Below are 17236 nucleotides of genomic sequence, written 5' to 3' on the forward strand. Positions count from 1 at the left end.
ACAGTATCAAGAAAACTGACAAACTCATGAAATGCCTAATATTGCCCTGACTCTGTGGTTCTGAGGCTGAAGATGCCTGACAAACACTGTGAACACCAGCCTACAGCTCCCTTCATGGAACTGGTGTGAGAGAAAAGCATAATGGCAAAAGCAAAAGGGTCTTGGGATGGCATTTCATATTTAAAAATCCACCTGTGCTGAGTACAGTGAGCAGTGCTACACTTTCCAGTCCTTCTGGAGTCCTTGCTGAATGCTCCTCTGAAGTAGCTCCTTTGTCACCTCACAGCTGGGTGACACCATCCTGTGACAGCAAGGCACAAGCAGCATCAGCACTGATAGCACCACTTTGCATACAAATACAAACTTAATTGATCCAAAACATGTGAAAATAAATGATAGCAGCAGGGCAAGCTTAATTTTGCCATAAGGAATTCTGTATCAAGGCATGTTCTCTTTCCAATATTGTCACTCTCATATGGGTACTGCCAGGTCAGAGAAACCACTGGGGGGATCTCTCCCAACACCTATCAGTGGGAGTTGGCTTTTACTAGAGATCCTTAAGGACCTGGTCAAGTCACAGATGATGGGAAATGCAGTTTTAACATCACACCTGTGGAAAAAAAACCACCAGTGTCTCCACTGTGCGTCCCTCACTGATCAGTCTAATTGTACATCTACTCTCATATCTGTAGTTTTTTGTTATGTACTAGAAATGGGCATTTCTAGCTACTCACCTACTTACCATGGCCTTATTCCAACTCTACAGTGGTCTGTCCTATTTTTTATTCACCTGTGATAAACAGAAGCAACAATGCTGATTCTCTGTTGTGAAAACCAACCTGAATACATCAAATAAAGAGAAAATGGCTATAGCCAGAGAATCCAGTTTAATAGCTGCTATACAGGAAGACTTTGTTCTATGATACATCCTGGAAATAGTTTTCAAATGTTACTTACAGATACTGTATAAAATAGATACCAGTTTTATTGATTATACATCAAGACTCTTTCATCATTTAACCTGCTATTAAGTAATATATAAGATGTGTGGTGGAAAGTGAGCAACACTTTACAGGACAATCTAAACCTAATAAATAGATCTGTATCTCACCATGAGATTGAGCCACTGCTGTGCCTTTGTCAGACTACAGAGCAACCACAACGTCACACACGCTGCTACAGCTGCAGATGGTAAAACTGGAGATGAAAATCCCATTCCTTGAGCAGCTCCTCTTCCCTGCATGACTTTTTTGGCTTTGGTCTGTACAGTAACACTGTGTGTGCTTGTTTGGTCCATGCAAAGCTATGAACAGTGTCTCATTAAGAAAAAATAGAATTGAAATTGAAGAGGTATCATTTCAGTTAATTTGGGGGTAAAATGCAGAATCTCTGATCACAGGAAGGGCAGTGCCTGCTCTTTCTGGGTGTCTATTTCAACAAGAGGGTGGAAGTAGCTACTGAGGTGGTTTAAGCAACACAGCTCTTGGTGTCCAGACTCTATGTAAGGTACTCTTAGTCGAAGAGGTTAGCAAGGATTGTACTCCTGCTTGTTACAGCATGTGTTTGGGAAAATACAGGCCAGGGGAGGAAAAAAAATCCAAAACTCAAATCTGAAACTGGCACTTCTTTACCCACAGGCTTACCACACCATTGAGAACACTTTCACTCTGGAATATACAACATGGCAGCTGGGTTCAAGCTGCAAACTGCATGTTTTCTATTGTCACAGGAATCAATAGCATACTGGAAATAAATAAGGAAATAAAAAAATAAAAACCAAAAGGCTGCGGTTTGGCTGAATCGCAAGCAGTGTGCACAATATGCCAGATTTACAGAGAGATTTCCTATTCAAACAAACTTCAACAGAAACAGACCACGGGGGAGCAAACTGCATGTTCAGGAAAACACCATTGGCACCACTTGCCAGGACTTGCTGTGGCTTTACAGTCCTTGCAGGGAGAGGGCAGCACCTTCACTCGAACATCTCGTAGTGCCGTGTCTGCCTCACCCGGGGCACCATGTCCATGAGCAGCCTGCAGGGACAGCACAGGGGTCAGCTGGAACACAGCTGGGGCAAATAAACCCCCAAAGCTTACAGGGTTATTAAGAAAACACCAAAGTTAACCTATGGGTAATGTAATGTAATGTAATGTAATGTAATGTAATGTAATGTAATATAATGATTTTGTATTAAATTATATCTAATATTATCCTATATTTAATATATCATATATCATATATCATATATATGATATATCATATGTCATATAATGTTGTATAACATATCATTATAAAATATATAATTATAATATAATACAATATAATATAACATAACATGCCTATTACATAAGTATATAACTATAATATAGGTATAATATAATATAATATCATATAAATATACATTAATATATATTAAATATTATATTTTTCATATAGAATCATATAATATATAATATATTATTTTGAATATATAATATATAATTATAATATATATCATTATATATATCATTATATATATAGATATATATATTTATAATATAATATAATGATTATAATTACATAATTATAATTATATAATATATAATATATTATAACGATATATTATACAATGTATAATATATATTATATATTGTATGATATATAATTATAATATGATATAATACAATATAATATAACATAACAAAATATACCTATTACATAGGTATAAGAATATAATATAGTATAATATATATTATATTATATATTATATTCTTATTCTATATTATATATATATAATATTATATACTATTACACAAGTATATACCTATAATATAGGTATAATATAATATAATATAATATAATATAATATAATATACTAATTTACCTATTCAATATGCTTGTAAAAGAAAGCCCCACATACATATTTTCAAACAATGTTCATAATAATATTTACCTGGACTTTATCACCTTATATCTAACTGCACATACTTTGTGATAACTCTAAATAATGGCAAGATTACACTTAACTTTGTCACTTTCAGTTTAATGATTATTCATAATCCTTCAAAGAAAAATACACCTTGGGCCATCAATGGGACCCTCAGAATGACAACTCACTTGTAACTTTACTCAAATACTTCAAGAATCAAATATTTTAAAGACATTATAGACACAAAAATGTGTCATTTTTCCTCATGTGCCAAAACATCTCATGCCTGTGAAACCTGACATGAGATGTTTCCTTTGATAATTTTGAATTAGTCTTGTAAACAGTACTTTCAGAAGCAGTTTTATACCTCACTAAATAAAATTCTTACAGCTATAGGGTGTGTTACACCACTAGTATCCACTACATAACACTTTAAAGTATATTTTTAGACTGGAAAGGGGAAATGCCTAGTGTTATGTATATCCTAAAACAGGTGACACTATTAAAAGGATTTAAAACCTTTAAAGAAATGAAGACATAGGATTTTATTTATTTAAGAATATAGATAACAGGCCAGCTATAGTCCATCACACAAAGGATCATGCACAGGACAGCCCCAGAACTGAATATTTAAATATTCATGAATAAAAAAGAACTCAGGTGGTGTAATAGCCTTTACAGCTTTCCAGAACAGTTAAGTTTTACAGTGGAAATTGTGATTATACTGGCCTATTTAAGAGTGGTACTTCCTATTAAAATGTTAATTGAATTTTCCAAGTTGAAAAAAAACCCTAAACCCACACAGTTTCCAGCTGGGGGCTGACTGCAGCCTGGCCAAGGGCTGCTTCTCAATGGGCATAATTCCAACTAAGGTGCTCCATCTCCCACTTTCTCTTGTGGCAGGTAAACCATGAGGGATAAAGCCCAAAATTTGGGTTGGGTTCCATGCAGTCAAGGGAAAATGTGGCAGCAATGAAGAGCATGGCAGAGCTCCGTTTGATTTTTTTATTCTGTTTCTGATGTGAATCAAGAAAGCATCTTAAAATTCAAGACAAACAGCATCTGAAACATGAGCAGGAGCCTTCAGTTTAGAGGTTGCCAAAGGTAGGGCTGGGACAGAAATCAATAGCAAGATCCCTCTTTCATTTTGGGCACCTTTAATCCAAAGGCAAAGCAGTGCTCAGAAATGTGCCATAAATGCAAAGAGGACTTTATCCATCATTTGTGGTTATTTTTCAGATATTTCATTTCAAGTACACAAAAATCTAAAATTATTCTGATTTCTTTTAAAGTCCTGGTTGCTTTCCAGCTGATGTGGGGAACACAGCCTTTCATAACCCTTTCCACACATCCAGTTCCAGCATTGGCTGCTTGTCTAATAAATTCCAGGGACTGATTTCACTGGAATTACCTAAACTCTTAAAGGCCACCTCCCACCTCTGAGGGCCCTGCCTGCTCCCAGGAGATACTCACTTGATTCCATAGGCAGATATTGTGAGTCCAATTAACACTCCTATACTGCCATCCAGGAACCAGACAGAGGAATTGTGTTTAAACACTTCTGCACTAAGAAGGATGGAAAATCCCATTATTCCACCTACAAGAGAGTTGAAACCTAGAAGGGGGAAAAGAAATAATTAAAGGATGAATGCCAGGAACTCATGGAAAGGGAAATGGTTTTGCACAGTTTCCCTGTCAAAGTTTGGAGCTTTTATCCCGTTCCATATATTTATTTACATGCTTGGCACTATTGCTTAGAGCTGTAGACATTGCTGATGACATACAGGATAATCCTGGTAATATTTTCTATTTATGCTTTAGATATACCACAGTAGCTTTTTATCTACTATTTACAATTTCAATGAACATCCTTTTAGATTCCTCTTTTTTTTTTTTTTTTTAACCTGTTCTCTTTTCCCCCAAGGCTGTCCCTTCAATATTCTCACAGAGCTTTTGGAAAAATTAACGCCCTTTTCCATTCAACTCCTATTTGACTACTGATTTGGGGTTTTATAAGTCATTCCTTGTGTTCTGATTTTTAACTCCAAATTCCCCTTTTCTGATTTTTTTCCACAATAACCCAGAAGATACCCCTGTTGTTCTACACAAAAAAAAGGTCACTGAGAATGCGTTCATTTGGTAGATCCATACATTATTTAATCTAGATAGCAAATGAAATATCAGACTTGAAATATTCTATATTGCTTGGTGAGCCAGCTCTAGCCAGCTGCTGTTTACAGACTCAGCCAGGTTTTTTGCAGTTCTCATGGCTGCCAACAATGATACACCTGACACTTGTTCCTGAGCCTGTCCTTTGATCCACACCTCTCACATCCAGTCTTTGTCTATTTACTCATTTATACTCATTGAAATTATGCATATTGTGTCTATAGATATAAAGAATATAAAATATAAATTAATAATTAGAATTTTAAACTAGTGTTACTTCCCCTGCTCCAGCTTAATTCAGAATCCATCAGCAAAATGGATTCATGCAAAAGAATAAAACATTTTCATGCCATTCTTGGCTGATGGTCCCAAATAATTAAAAAGCTACTTGTAAAGGAAATTGTTTTCCCATCCTGACTCCCATTCAGGCAAACCTTTCTTTGCTGGTGTGGCAGGAAATCATGGAATGGCTGCAGGTATTAATCCAGACACTTCTCTGAGTGTAAGGCCAGCACAGGAAAAAACAGGTGGCTAAATCTGGGTGGGAAACAGGTACCTGAAACCTACAGGAAAGTTGGCTGACATCACTGAGTGTCACAGAGTTTTCCTCTGGGATGTCACAAAATTCAAGACAGGAAATGGCTATTTTTATTACCCAAAAGGCCAAGAGCTTTTGCTGTAAACAAACTGTACAAATGACATTTTGCCTCATTAGGATTCATACATCTAGGATTTAAAGAGATATTGCTGTTAAGCCCTACTCTGAGAAAAATATTAAAAGAAAATTAATAGAGGTTGACATGCATAAAAGAGAATTTGCTGTTATGAAAATAAACCTATTTTTTAGGAATAAGAATTCATGCTCCTTTCACTCAAAACAGTTTGTTGGTCTGGAGCCAGGGATCACAGGAGGTAAATTAGCAGGAAACAGAAAACACTAAAAAAAGATATGCAAGGGACTGCTAAATCTGTCTCAGCTGCTGAATCACATTGTCTCTTCCTGATCATTAATAAATCAAGTACATATGTAAATATATCTTGTGAAAGGAGATATTTAACCACACATGTTAAGATCAGCCTCCTACATTTTCTGAAGTAGTTCTAGAGGGGAGAAGAGAGATAAAAACCAGGCTGAGGTAATTGTATACTTTTTTCCTTTTTTTTTTTTAATCAAAGAATGAGCAGTCTCCAGCTCAGAAGCAGTAAAATTAGCATGAGGATGTAAGGATGTAATTATGGGGAAAGAGATTTCCCTGTCATACAGGAGAACAATTCAGAGCTGGAGTTATTTAGGAATAGTTAATATTTTGGCTGAATGAGCTGCTCTGTTTCAAAACTAAGCTACAATTTTTTGAAGGGAGGGTTCCTAGGCACAGCTCTGAAATGGTCAATGTGCCTCATTTCCACCCTGTCAGGCTCATGGGCTGCAGTTCCCAGCACCCTTTGGTTGGAGATATTTTTATTTTCAAATGTCTAGAGTGGCAGAGCCCATTGGAAAGGATAAGATCTCTGAGCTGGAGATCTCCTGGGAGAGAATCCCAAATGCAGGGAGGCAATGGCTTAGTTGTAACCCCCTCACTGCTGTTCTGATGCCTTTTTTGCTTCTTTCAGATTTAAAATATAAATACTCATGAAGAATTTATGTAAGTGGGATGATAGAGATACTCATAATATGTGCTATCACACATCATCCAGAAAAAAATTAAGTATGTTTAATTTGCTTAAAATAAAGCAAAATTTATGTATCTCTAGAGTAAGCTGAGAATTGAATTTCCTTAAAGTGAAATCTGTAGCAAAGAGTAAAATAATTTAGGTGCCACAACCCATGAATCATGAACACCCTACAGTGTTTGTTTACTGAGTATTTCACACTGCCCTGGCAGATAAATCTGGGAGAGATTTGTGAAACTGCTGCCATCACTGTGGCCTCACCGGTGTGAAGGGCAGATCCCTGGGATTTCTGGGGATTCAGGAGCTTGAGCCCTGGCAGGGGGAGGAATATCTGGACCCACTTTGAAAGCATGATTTCCAACCTGCTTTAAAAGCAGAAGCAGTCAGGGGCTGATGTGATGCAGGGGTGGCAGGGAGGTGCTCCAAGGGTGCAGGGGAGGAGATCCCAGCAAGGGATCTCAAACCCCAGCCGGGCCAGAGCAGTGCAGGGAAGGGTTTTGTCTCACACCTGCCCTGCCCCAGCAGCTCTGCTGAGTGGCAGGGAAGCACTGTGGTGACAAATGACACCAAAGGGATGTCACCAGCACTGTGATGATCCCTGCTCACGGCAGGCAGCGTTTCTGCAGCAGACCTTGCTTCATTTGAGCTTTCAGGATTTTACCAGGCACAGGCAGTGAGGATGGAGGTGACCTAACCAAAGCTCTCTAAATTGGTGTCACATGCCCCTGCTGCAGCCTAACTCTGACTAACACACCTCTAATCCATTATCTGCTCTACCTCTAACTCTGTTATTGCTCACTATCCACTCATCCACTGCTTGGCTTCCACCAGCCATTACTCATAATATTTCTAGCCATAGCATACATTAGATGATTGGAAAACCAGAGTCAGGCTAAATCTGGTTTGCTCCGTTACCTGAATTCCAGACCTGAAGCAGCTGTGGCAGAGGAGACAGCTCTCCAGCACATTCATGGACCCCCACACTCAACTTTTTAATGGTGTTAGCTCATTTCAGCTGAGCTCTCTGTGCTGTGGTACCACAGACTGTTCTAGGGTTTGGGTCTGGGTTTTTTCCCATTTCTCAGTGGCTGCTTTATTTCAGTGCTCTTTCATTCACAGCTCTCATCATGCAGGGGCCCCTGGAAGAGTCTGCAACAGCAGCAGGATCAATGTCACACTTACCATCAGTTATCAGTGCTCTGCTTGTAAGGACCTTTCCCAGCATAAATTTGATTACTGCCAAGACTGTGCAAAGGATTCCACTTAGAACAGAGACACTATACAGAAAATCATCCTGGGAAAAAAAAAAAAAAAAAAAAAAAGCCAGCCATTAGTATGTCTTCTGGTCATGTCCCACCTATTAAATGAAAAATAGTACTAATTACTGTGCTACTTATTTATTATTATTAGTGCTACTGAGAAACACAACCTGAGACCAAGATTTCCTACCTTATGACTTCCACAAGAGCTGGTGCTTATTTTGCTTGTATTGTCACCTGCAATTGCTTTTGCAGCCATAATTAATGACAGTTCCAATCAACAAATAGTGAATTGACCCAGCATGGCCAGAGTCAGGAGATGATATTTACCTGTGGGGCTGAGTGCAGACTGCCAGGGCATCCAATGCCTGATGCCAGCACTAATGATGTCCCCACAGGCAGGAGGAAAGCTTGAAAATAGAATCCCACTCACCAGACCAATATTGATTCTTGGTGTAAGAAATAACCATTTAATGTTGTTTCTGATTCCTGGCTTGCTTTGGTTTTGTTTCATTTCCTTTTCCAGAAGTCTGGTTCAAGCTACATCCATAAAACTTCTGATGCTGACGTGCAAAGTCAGGTTTAGCTCTTTTATAGAAAACAAATTTTTTTCATGGACTTTTCATTTCACAGAAATATTCCCATTGCTTTATTTGCATGTGAAACATGTGATCCCCAGGCTCCCTCGGGAGAGAGCTGCGTGTCAGGGCAGGTAAAGAAGAGTTAGTTATTATTGTTTAACACCATTCTCCAAAGGCCACCAGGAGCCCCCCAGCCCCTCCTGCTGACTGGTTTGTGATGGTTTGCATCAGTCCATGGGCTGCAGAAAAACCCACAGCTCTCAGCTGCCACCCAAACACAGAGCTTTGAGTTACATTCATTTATTACTCCTGATAAAAGCTTTAATTCAAGCTGTGGCAACACCAGTACAAGTAAAGGAAATAGCAAGAATCCTTTTTTAATTTGTATCTGCAGGTCTAAGTGGGCCAGTGCCACTGGGACCCTGCTCCTGATGAAAACACTCTGGCAAAAGTCCCCGTTGGTACCAAACATTGTCATGGTGATTCATCAGCTGCTCCATCCATTTTCATTATTTTAGCAGCAATTTGAAGCCCAAAGAAATCAAAAAATAGTTTTGAAAGCTGCTTAGGAAGATCCTGGGAATTAGATTACTGGTATAATGTACTCATATCCCCAAATAAATAATTCAATATTTTTTATACCATTTTGTATGTCATATAATTGTAAGTCTACTTCACTCACATCATGAGTTCATTCTCTCTAGGCCTGGTACAATATTAACAATATTAAGTAATGAGACAAAATGTACTGAGGGAAAGAGAGTAAAATAAAAGCAATGAGAACACAGAACTCAAGTACTGGGTAAAGGTGGGATAAAAAAGCATTCATAAAGTTATTTTAACAGGACAACTGAAAAATAGCCAGGCAATTTCTGAGTTCTAGGGAAGGACTAAGGAAATATTTGGTTGCTGTCAATCTAACAAGGAAAGTTGGGAGCTCTCAGAAGGTCTGAAGTGACAACAAAGTTTCAAAAGTCTGGATAAACTTTGCAAAAAACCCTCAAAATTTGAGATCCTTGTCAAAACTATGCCTCTAATTTTTACACATCTTTCTCAAAAAAAAAAAAAATCTATGGATCATAATACAAGGTATTTTGCAAATTGTTCCAGAGATGTTCGAAATTCCAGTTATTGATTCAGAATCCTGAAAATGCAATGCCTTGTTCCCTGTGCTATCATATGAGGTTTCATCTCTTCATGGCACTTTATTCAGAACTTTTTCTTGGTTTTTTTTCTTGTCATGGCATGCTACAAATTTTTGGGGTGAATTCAGTGTTTTTCCTGCACATGTCACTAAAACACAGTATGTGGAAATGCATCTTGCTATTTGTTCTGCTTTACAGTCATGATCAAAATGAGTCTTGCTACTCTGCCGGAATCAAAGAATGATCTAAATGTACAGAATGACCTAAATGTACAGAAATCCTACAGATTTCTGAATGGAGTAATGAATTACTGAACAGCCTTTTTAATAGAAAATACATATTCAGAATCTAGAAATTGTTTCTAAGTTTGACTTTTTTCCCACTGAATCACATGCAACAAGCTCATTTTGTTGCCAATACTAACCACTATCTACTAATACTAACCCCTGATAAAAGAAAAGACCAAACAAATTGAAGCTGCTTTGTTATCACTGTGGATGCAAGAGAAGGAAGAAATTAAAAACCGTGCTCTGAATGTAGATGCTTTTGGTTGTGCCAAACAGCTTTTTGGAAGGTGTATTCCCAGCTTTATCTCTAAACAGCATCCAAAATCTCTAAAAACCACCCAAAATCTCTAAATAGCATCCAAAATATCTAAACACTACCCAAAATCTCTTAACAGCATCCAAAATCTCTAAACACTACCCAAAATATCTAAACAACACCCAAAATCTCTAAATAATACCCAAAAAAATCTCTAAACAACACCCAAAATCTCTAAACAGCACCCAAAATCTCTAAATTCCCAAAATATCTAAACACTACCTAAATCTCTAAACAGCACCCAAAATCTCCAAACACTACCCAAAATCCCCAAACAGCATCCAAAATCTCTAAACAACATCCAAAATCTCTAAACACCCCCCAAATTCTCTGAACACCACCCCAAATCTCTAAACACTATGCAAAAATCTCTAAACACCACCCAAAACCTCCTAAGAGCACCTAAAAATCTCTAAACAGCATCTACAATCTCTAAATAACACCCAAAATCTCTAAATAACACCCAAAATATCTAAACACTACCCAAAATCTCTAAACACCACCCAAAATCTCTAAACACCACCCAAAATCTCCAAACACGACTCAAAATATCTAAACACTACTCAAAACCTCTAAATAGCGCCCAAAATCCCTAAACAACACCCTAAAATCTCTAAATAACACCCAAAAATATCTAAATAACACCCAAAATCTCTAAACACTACCCAAAATCTCCACCGGGAGGCGGCAGATCCCGCCCGAACCGAGCGCGGCTGCGAGCACCAAACCAGAAGGGGGAAAAAAAAAAAAAATAAAAATAATTAAAAAATTAATTTTTTTTTCTCTTTTTTCAGTACTCCTCTGTGCTTTCTGGAGCCCCGGAGCCGGAATAAGGACAGTGACAAGGAGGTTTTGGGGGTGTAACAGAGCAGCCCAAAGCGGCGATGCCCTCAGTGGTGATGCCCTAAGTGGTGACACCCAGCAGCCGGGCTGCTCCCTGGGCAGGTGAGGGTGGAAAAGAAGAAAAACATCTCACTATTTTGGCACTATTGGCACTATTTTGGTGCCAAGCAGCTGGAACTGCTGTAGGACAGCAGTATTCGGTGAATCAGCCGAGGGAAGGGTAATTCATGGAATGCTGGGCTGAGCAGAGGTGAGGGACACGCGAGGCTGCGGGCTCCAGAGAGTTAAACACGGCTGTGAAACGATTCCCAAGGAACGAACTCACCCTTCGGAGAGATGGAGGCAAGGAAAGCCGTAATGGAGATGTAAATGAATAAAATCAGCCGGGCCATCTGGCACCACGTCCCTGCGGATGCTGCCCTGTCGGCAGCCCCTGCCTCCCATCTGACAGGCACCGGGGGCACATCCAGCACATCGCCCCACGTGTGCTCCGTGTTATTTTAATTAAAGCAGCAGCAAATTGGGACAGATGAGAAAAATTTAAATTCTGATCATTTCCATACGATAAAGGTTTCCCAGTGTGGTAAATAAAGCGCCTTTCTTTTGCATTTCTTTTCATCATATTCCCTCACTGCTACCACACTGTACATGAGCCCTTAATTAAAGGACACCTATATCTGATTAGATGGCTTCAGGTATAGACCAGCACTGCGCATAAAGCAAGGTGCTCATCCTGGGCTGCCTTCTCATTACACAGCATTTTAATAGCTACAATGTCCCTACTTAATATTTATTTTATACTGTGGTTTTATGCTTTCTTTCCTAGGAATAAAATCTTTCCTCTTTTACCTAAGAAAGGAATAATAGAAGACAGCAGGCAGCTTTCCTCCACTTTGTCCAAATGCCTTGTCCCCAGCTGTGCAGTTGAGAAGGGGGGGGTTGCAAAATTATCACAACAGTTCTGCCCCTGCTTTCAAGGATTTCGCCAAAAGCAGCAGTAATCTTATGGCTCCAGAAAAAGTTTGTTGGGTTTTATGTTGCAACTTTGATCTCTTCCTGAATCTATTGTAGAAAGTAAAAAAATAAAAAACTTCACAATGGATTCTTCAGTGCTCGGCTTATTAGGTAGAAATATTTTAAACCAATTCCCAGCCTAGTAATTAGGTTGTAGCTGATTTATGCTCCTAATCTTTCCTTAGAATGAATATTGCTAATTCTGACCCTAAAACTTTGCCCTGATTTCATGCTTTATTTCTACCAGCTCCTCTCTGCCCATTCTCCTTCAGTTACAGCCCTTCCACTTTTGAGATGTAAAAATGTTCTCATTTCATCTGCACTGTACAGTGTGGAGTCAAAAGGAATGGGAGGGAGGAAACTCTGTCCTTCCTTGGTCACTCATCCCACTGCAATCCCAGAACAAGCTGCTTCTCCCATCCAACAGCTGCAGGCTTCCTTCCACTCCTCTGCCCTCTCTGAACCAGCCAAGAGTTCCTCCTCACTCCTCAGGAGCTGGGAATCACTGCTGCTGCCTTTTCCCTGCCATTTTTTCCCTTTCCAGGGAAGCTGGTGTCTCAGAGTGTTTTGCCTCTGCTCAGCTGAGCCTTGGCTGAGGAGGTAGGGATGTGTGTCTGGAATGCTACAGATGGTGTTGGCAGGAGAAAAGTCATGGCTGGCCCAAACTGAGCTGAGTTTGTGTTGTTAAATATTAATTTTGCCCATCTCTGCAACTCACCATCTGTCTCCTGGATCCCAGCAATGACCCTTCTTTAGTCCAGGTGCTTGGTGGCCATCCTCCCCAGCACCTGCCAGGTCCTGCTCCCCATCCCTACCTTCACACACTTCCCACAGCCTCTTGCTCCTCCAGCTCCCCCAGCAGCTGCCAAGGCATCTGGGCACACTGGGATCACTAAAAGCCCCTCTGCAGAGCCTGTTACTCAGTCAAAAATGACTCCTCTTCTTCCCCTGAAGGATTATGTTACTATATAGAGAGCAACAAAGATGCTTCTATTACAAACACTTAAAAAAAATTATAAATCTCTCTCACACTTTCTCCCAAGTAATAAATAGTTTATGTAATCAGTCTAAAGGGAGCTCCTGGGAAGCCAGAGGGTCTCTCTCACTAGCAAGCTTCAAAAGGGATGAGTTCTAATTGCACCTCACTGTCAGAAAACAAACCAACAGCCCAGTCTCTGACTCAAGCAGGAGACAGTCCCTTCACATGGAGATACAAAGAACTATTATTAGTACCAAAAAAAAAAAAATCTTATGAATGTTTAAACTTGTCTTTGGTGTGACAAAGCAATCCCACAGCACAGAATGCTTTTTCAAGAAGCAGATAACAAAGGCAGCGTGTGCTGGATGCCACATCAAGGCATGGGGCCTGGGAGCTGAGGGAGCACAGAACTCTCTTAGGTGACCTTAGGACTCCTGCAAAGAGTCTGCTTAACTATTAGATCAGTCATGCTTCCCATTCTCCCAGAATTCATCCACCAAAGTTATGAAACACAAATTAAAATTGTGTTTGTCCAGCCTCAGAAGAGTGAGACTGATGTTTCCTATGAGCAGGGAGCTGAGAGCAGCAATGCATTCCACATCACCCACCAAGTGGGGAGCAGCCACCAGATTTTCTTTCTTGTAAAATCTGAAAAAAATCTCTTCATGGGAAAATCTGGAAAATCTGCTTTTCACCTAAGCAAAGAATGATGTGTAGCTGTTCATTTCCCCTAACCCTGGCTTACTCTTCAATTCAAGTATCCACAATATTCTCAACAACCTGCAAGAAGCACATGTATTTTGGGCCAAACTCCAAGCCATACATAGAAATAACAATTACAAAGCAGGATTCTCATGTATAATTAATGTGTATGATACTTTGATTTGAAGTGGCAAGCAATAAATCATATATGAGGTTTATAAATGTATAGGGAAATATGTATAAGGACATATGTGTATATAACCATAAATGTTATTTGTTATGTTGCTACTGGCCTATAATTCAGCTGTTGACATTGTTGAATATATGTTTATGATGTATTTATTTTAAACTGTTAAACCAATAAATCAGTTAGAACTCACAAAGCTACACTGTGCCACCCCTACCTTCCTTTTTCAGCTGTAATCAATAACATACAATAGAATAACATATGGCCTAATTTTTCAAGATATTTCATTTATGAAAGCATTGGAGGCACCACATGAGATGGGCTGCACATCCTTCATACACAAACTGATTACATCTTCCCTTTGTCCTGCAGGAAATGTCACAAATATTGCATGATGCTTGCTTACTCTTGCAAAAAGGTGTCCTTTGCCATACTAATGAGGACAAATGCCAAACTGCATTGACATTACATGTGTTATACTATTACCCAGGGAAATGCAAGCAGTAACTGCATAGTAAATGGATATTGATTTAGAACCCCAGGTGAAATTAAAACAGCCTTTCTCAGTGTGCTTGGGTTGGGCTTTTTGAGGCTTCCTCAAGAAACAAGGAAAAGTCTGCAAATTATTTGTGGCAATGGTCAAAATAAAGCACATCATTCACATCTAAATTATATTTGTACTACCCAAGAATATCTAGTAACTGACATGATGAAGGTAAAGGGGCAAATTATGAAGGGTTTTTCATCACAGAGCTGGCAAGCCCTAACAACAGCAAATACAAACACAAAGCAATTCTCAAAACCTACACTCAAGGATTTTTAGATTCCTTTCTCAATATATTAATAAAATGTCAAAAATCACTAAAATCTACCCAAAAATCCAAGCATGTCATCAACAGTATGCAAAATCACTACTGCTTCTTATTTGTAGTGAAATGTGTGTGTATCAGATCCTCAGGGACAGCACGGGCTGTGGATATTGCTCTCTAAAACATCAGTAAAGGAATGGTAATTCCTTCCCCTATTGGGAATTATCTTATTATGGCTAACACAGGTTGGAGAACAAATGCTGAAAGTAACAATGAGGGAAATATTCTGAATCTCATAGCTAGGGGAAAAGGAGCCTCAGTAAATTATTGCTGAGCCAACAAGAAATGATTCTATTTTAGGTTCAATACTCATCATTGTAGGAAAAAAACCCTATTTTAAATTACATGATCTGAGAAATATTCATTTAAAATTAACCTGAAGGGTAAACAAAAATGAAGACTTTCTCTTCCAAATGTCAATTACTGATTAGCTTTTTAATTCAGGTGTATTGAACAAGAGATAAAATTACCAGAAATTTTAATTCCAAACACTCCAGAAAAAAGAGCAGCTGGCCTACTTCATCTAACACTCAGCAAGTGCTGGAACAAAGGAAAAAAAGAAAAAAAGGGAGAGGGGAAAAAAAAGTCAAAGAACTGGCTGGTGAAAAATATTTCCTTAGGGATCAATGATGTGAAACTGAAATAATAACTGCAGCATGTCATGTTGAAGCAGTCCCATACAGAATAAATATTCCCAGCGAAATAAAAAATTCCCAGCTACATAAAAAATAGGACAAGAACACAGAAAGAACTGGAATTTGCAGTTGTAATGTTCCCACACATCAATGGCACATCTCTCTCTCCTGTATAAAATTTGGTCTCTTCGGGTTTTGTAATATTTCCATATTTTTTTGGGTTTGATAGTGGCACTGAAAGATCCTGGGAAGGGCTGGGGGCTCTAAACAGCTCCTGTGCAGGAATCTTACCCAAAAACTGAAGCATTCTAGAGATACAAGAGAAGGAAACAGCAAACTTTCCTTCCAAACGTGCTCCAAAGCAAGTGGAAAATGTCATCACATCTCTAAATTCTCCAAATGAGGAAGCTTTAATTAAAAATATTTTTGGGCAAGTGAGAATGGAGGTCACAGCTGGACAAAGCGACTGGCACGTACGTGCTGGCAGAAATTGTCTCCACCCCCACACCCAAATTTGCCTCCAAAGGAAAATGAAGCATCTCTACAAATCCAAGGTGAGGTTGCACGGCAGACAAATCCCCTCTGGGAGTGATAGGAAAGCTCTATTCTCCTCATACACTCCTCTCTCCAAGAATTAGAAACCTATCATATGTTTTTTAATGGTCACAAAATGTAATGTAAAAATCCTCAAAAATGTGGGAGAAAAAATCTATTCCACCTCTGACTGCACATATTCAATATTGGCATTTTCCAGCCCTCTTGGACAAGCAGATCCCTTCAGTTGCAATATTTCTCCTACATCTACTTATCATCAACCACGAAATTCATTACTTCAGTAAATAACTCATTTCAAGCCATCCACCATTCCATGGATCATTGTTGAAGAACACTGCTCTACATCACAAATACCAGAAAACATTGGCACAAGGGATGGTGTTTTGAACACTGAGAATTATTATTATCATATCTCAGTTGCTTGAAAATGAAATTTTCACAGTTAAGAGATGTATAATTAATAAAAATACAGAATTACATAATAAGTGTATAATTAATTGTCTGGCCAACTCTCCTGACACAGAATATAATTTTTCAGGGCAGGCTTCTTTTTAATTATAATATAAATACAAAGTCCTGTGCAAAGGGAAAACCATAAGTTTACCTAATAATGACAATTTCTGGACTTGCTGCTAACTGCAGGAAATGAGATCTACAGTTAAAGTTCTCTAAAAATATCAATTCAGTGCTAAACAGTAATTTGCAAAAGTGAACATATTGCATAAATCCCTGGTGACCCTTATCCTTTGAATTCCGTGGGCTCTCCAGGCTTTCTCATCTAAAGATGCAGATAAAATTAAAAAGAAAAGCATGAAGAAAGTCACTCAATACCAAATTTGGGCCTTTTGTGCCAGTAGGGCCATGGTTGCTGTTGCATGTAGGAAACATTCACACAACCAAAGCCAAAATTCCAGACAAACACTTCTCATTAAACTCATCCAGGTTATTTTAAACTAATTAATCTACCTGGTCATTCATATCCTGCCTTACAGGCTATGTCAAAGTTAACTACAGCCCTCAGCATATCAAGCTAGGGAACCAAAAGGAGAAATCCACTATTTCTGTGTTTCCCAAGGTTTTGAGGGATTCAAAAAATTACAAAACCACTGCCTGTGC

At 38.7% G+C, this 17236-nt stretch overlaps 1 protein-coding gene across 1 annotated transcript in view; it reads right to left on the reverse strand.

The window, feature by feature from the left end:
• Positions 1-868: 868 nt before the first annotated feature.
• Positions 869-17236, reverse strand: part of TMEM163 (transmembrane protein 163) — an 86782-nt gene continuing 70414 nt past the window's right edge. Inside the window, exons 6-8 of the mRNA XM_054278264.1 lie at positions 7931-8042; positions 4382-4523; positions 869-2033 (exon numbers count right to left, since the gene is read on the reverse strand). Coding sequence (XP_054134239.1) covers positions 1973-2033; positions 4382-4523; positions 7931-8042 — 315 coding nt within the window. The 3' untranslated portion in view covers positions 869-1972. The remainder of the gene's footprint in view (positions 2034-4381; positions 4524-7930; positions 8043-17236) is intronic.

This window comes from Melozone crissalis, unplaced genomic scaffold (assembly GCF_028551555.1).
Source record: "Melozone crissalis strain CALT ecotype California unplaced genomic scaffold, PUWL_Pcris_2 ptg000023l_1, whole genome shotgun sequence".
Classification (NCBI taxonomy): Eukaryota; Metazoa; Chordata; class Aves; order Passeriformes; family Passerellidae; genus Melozone; species Melozone crissalis.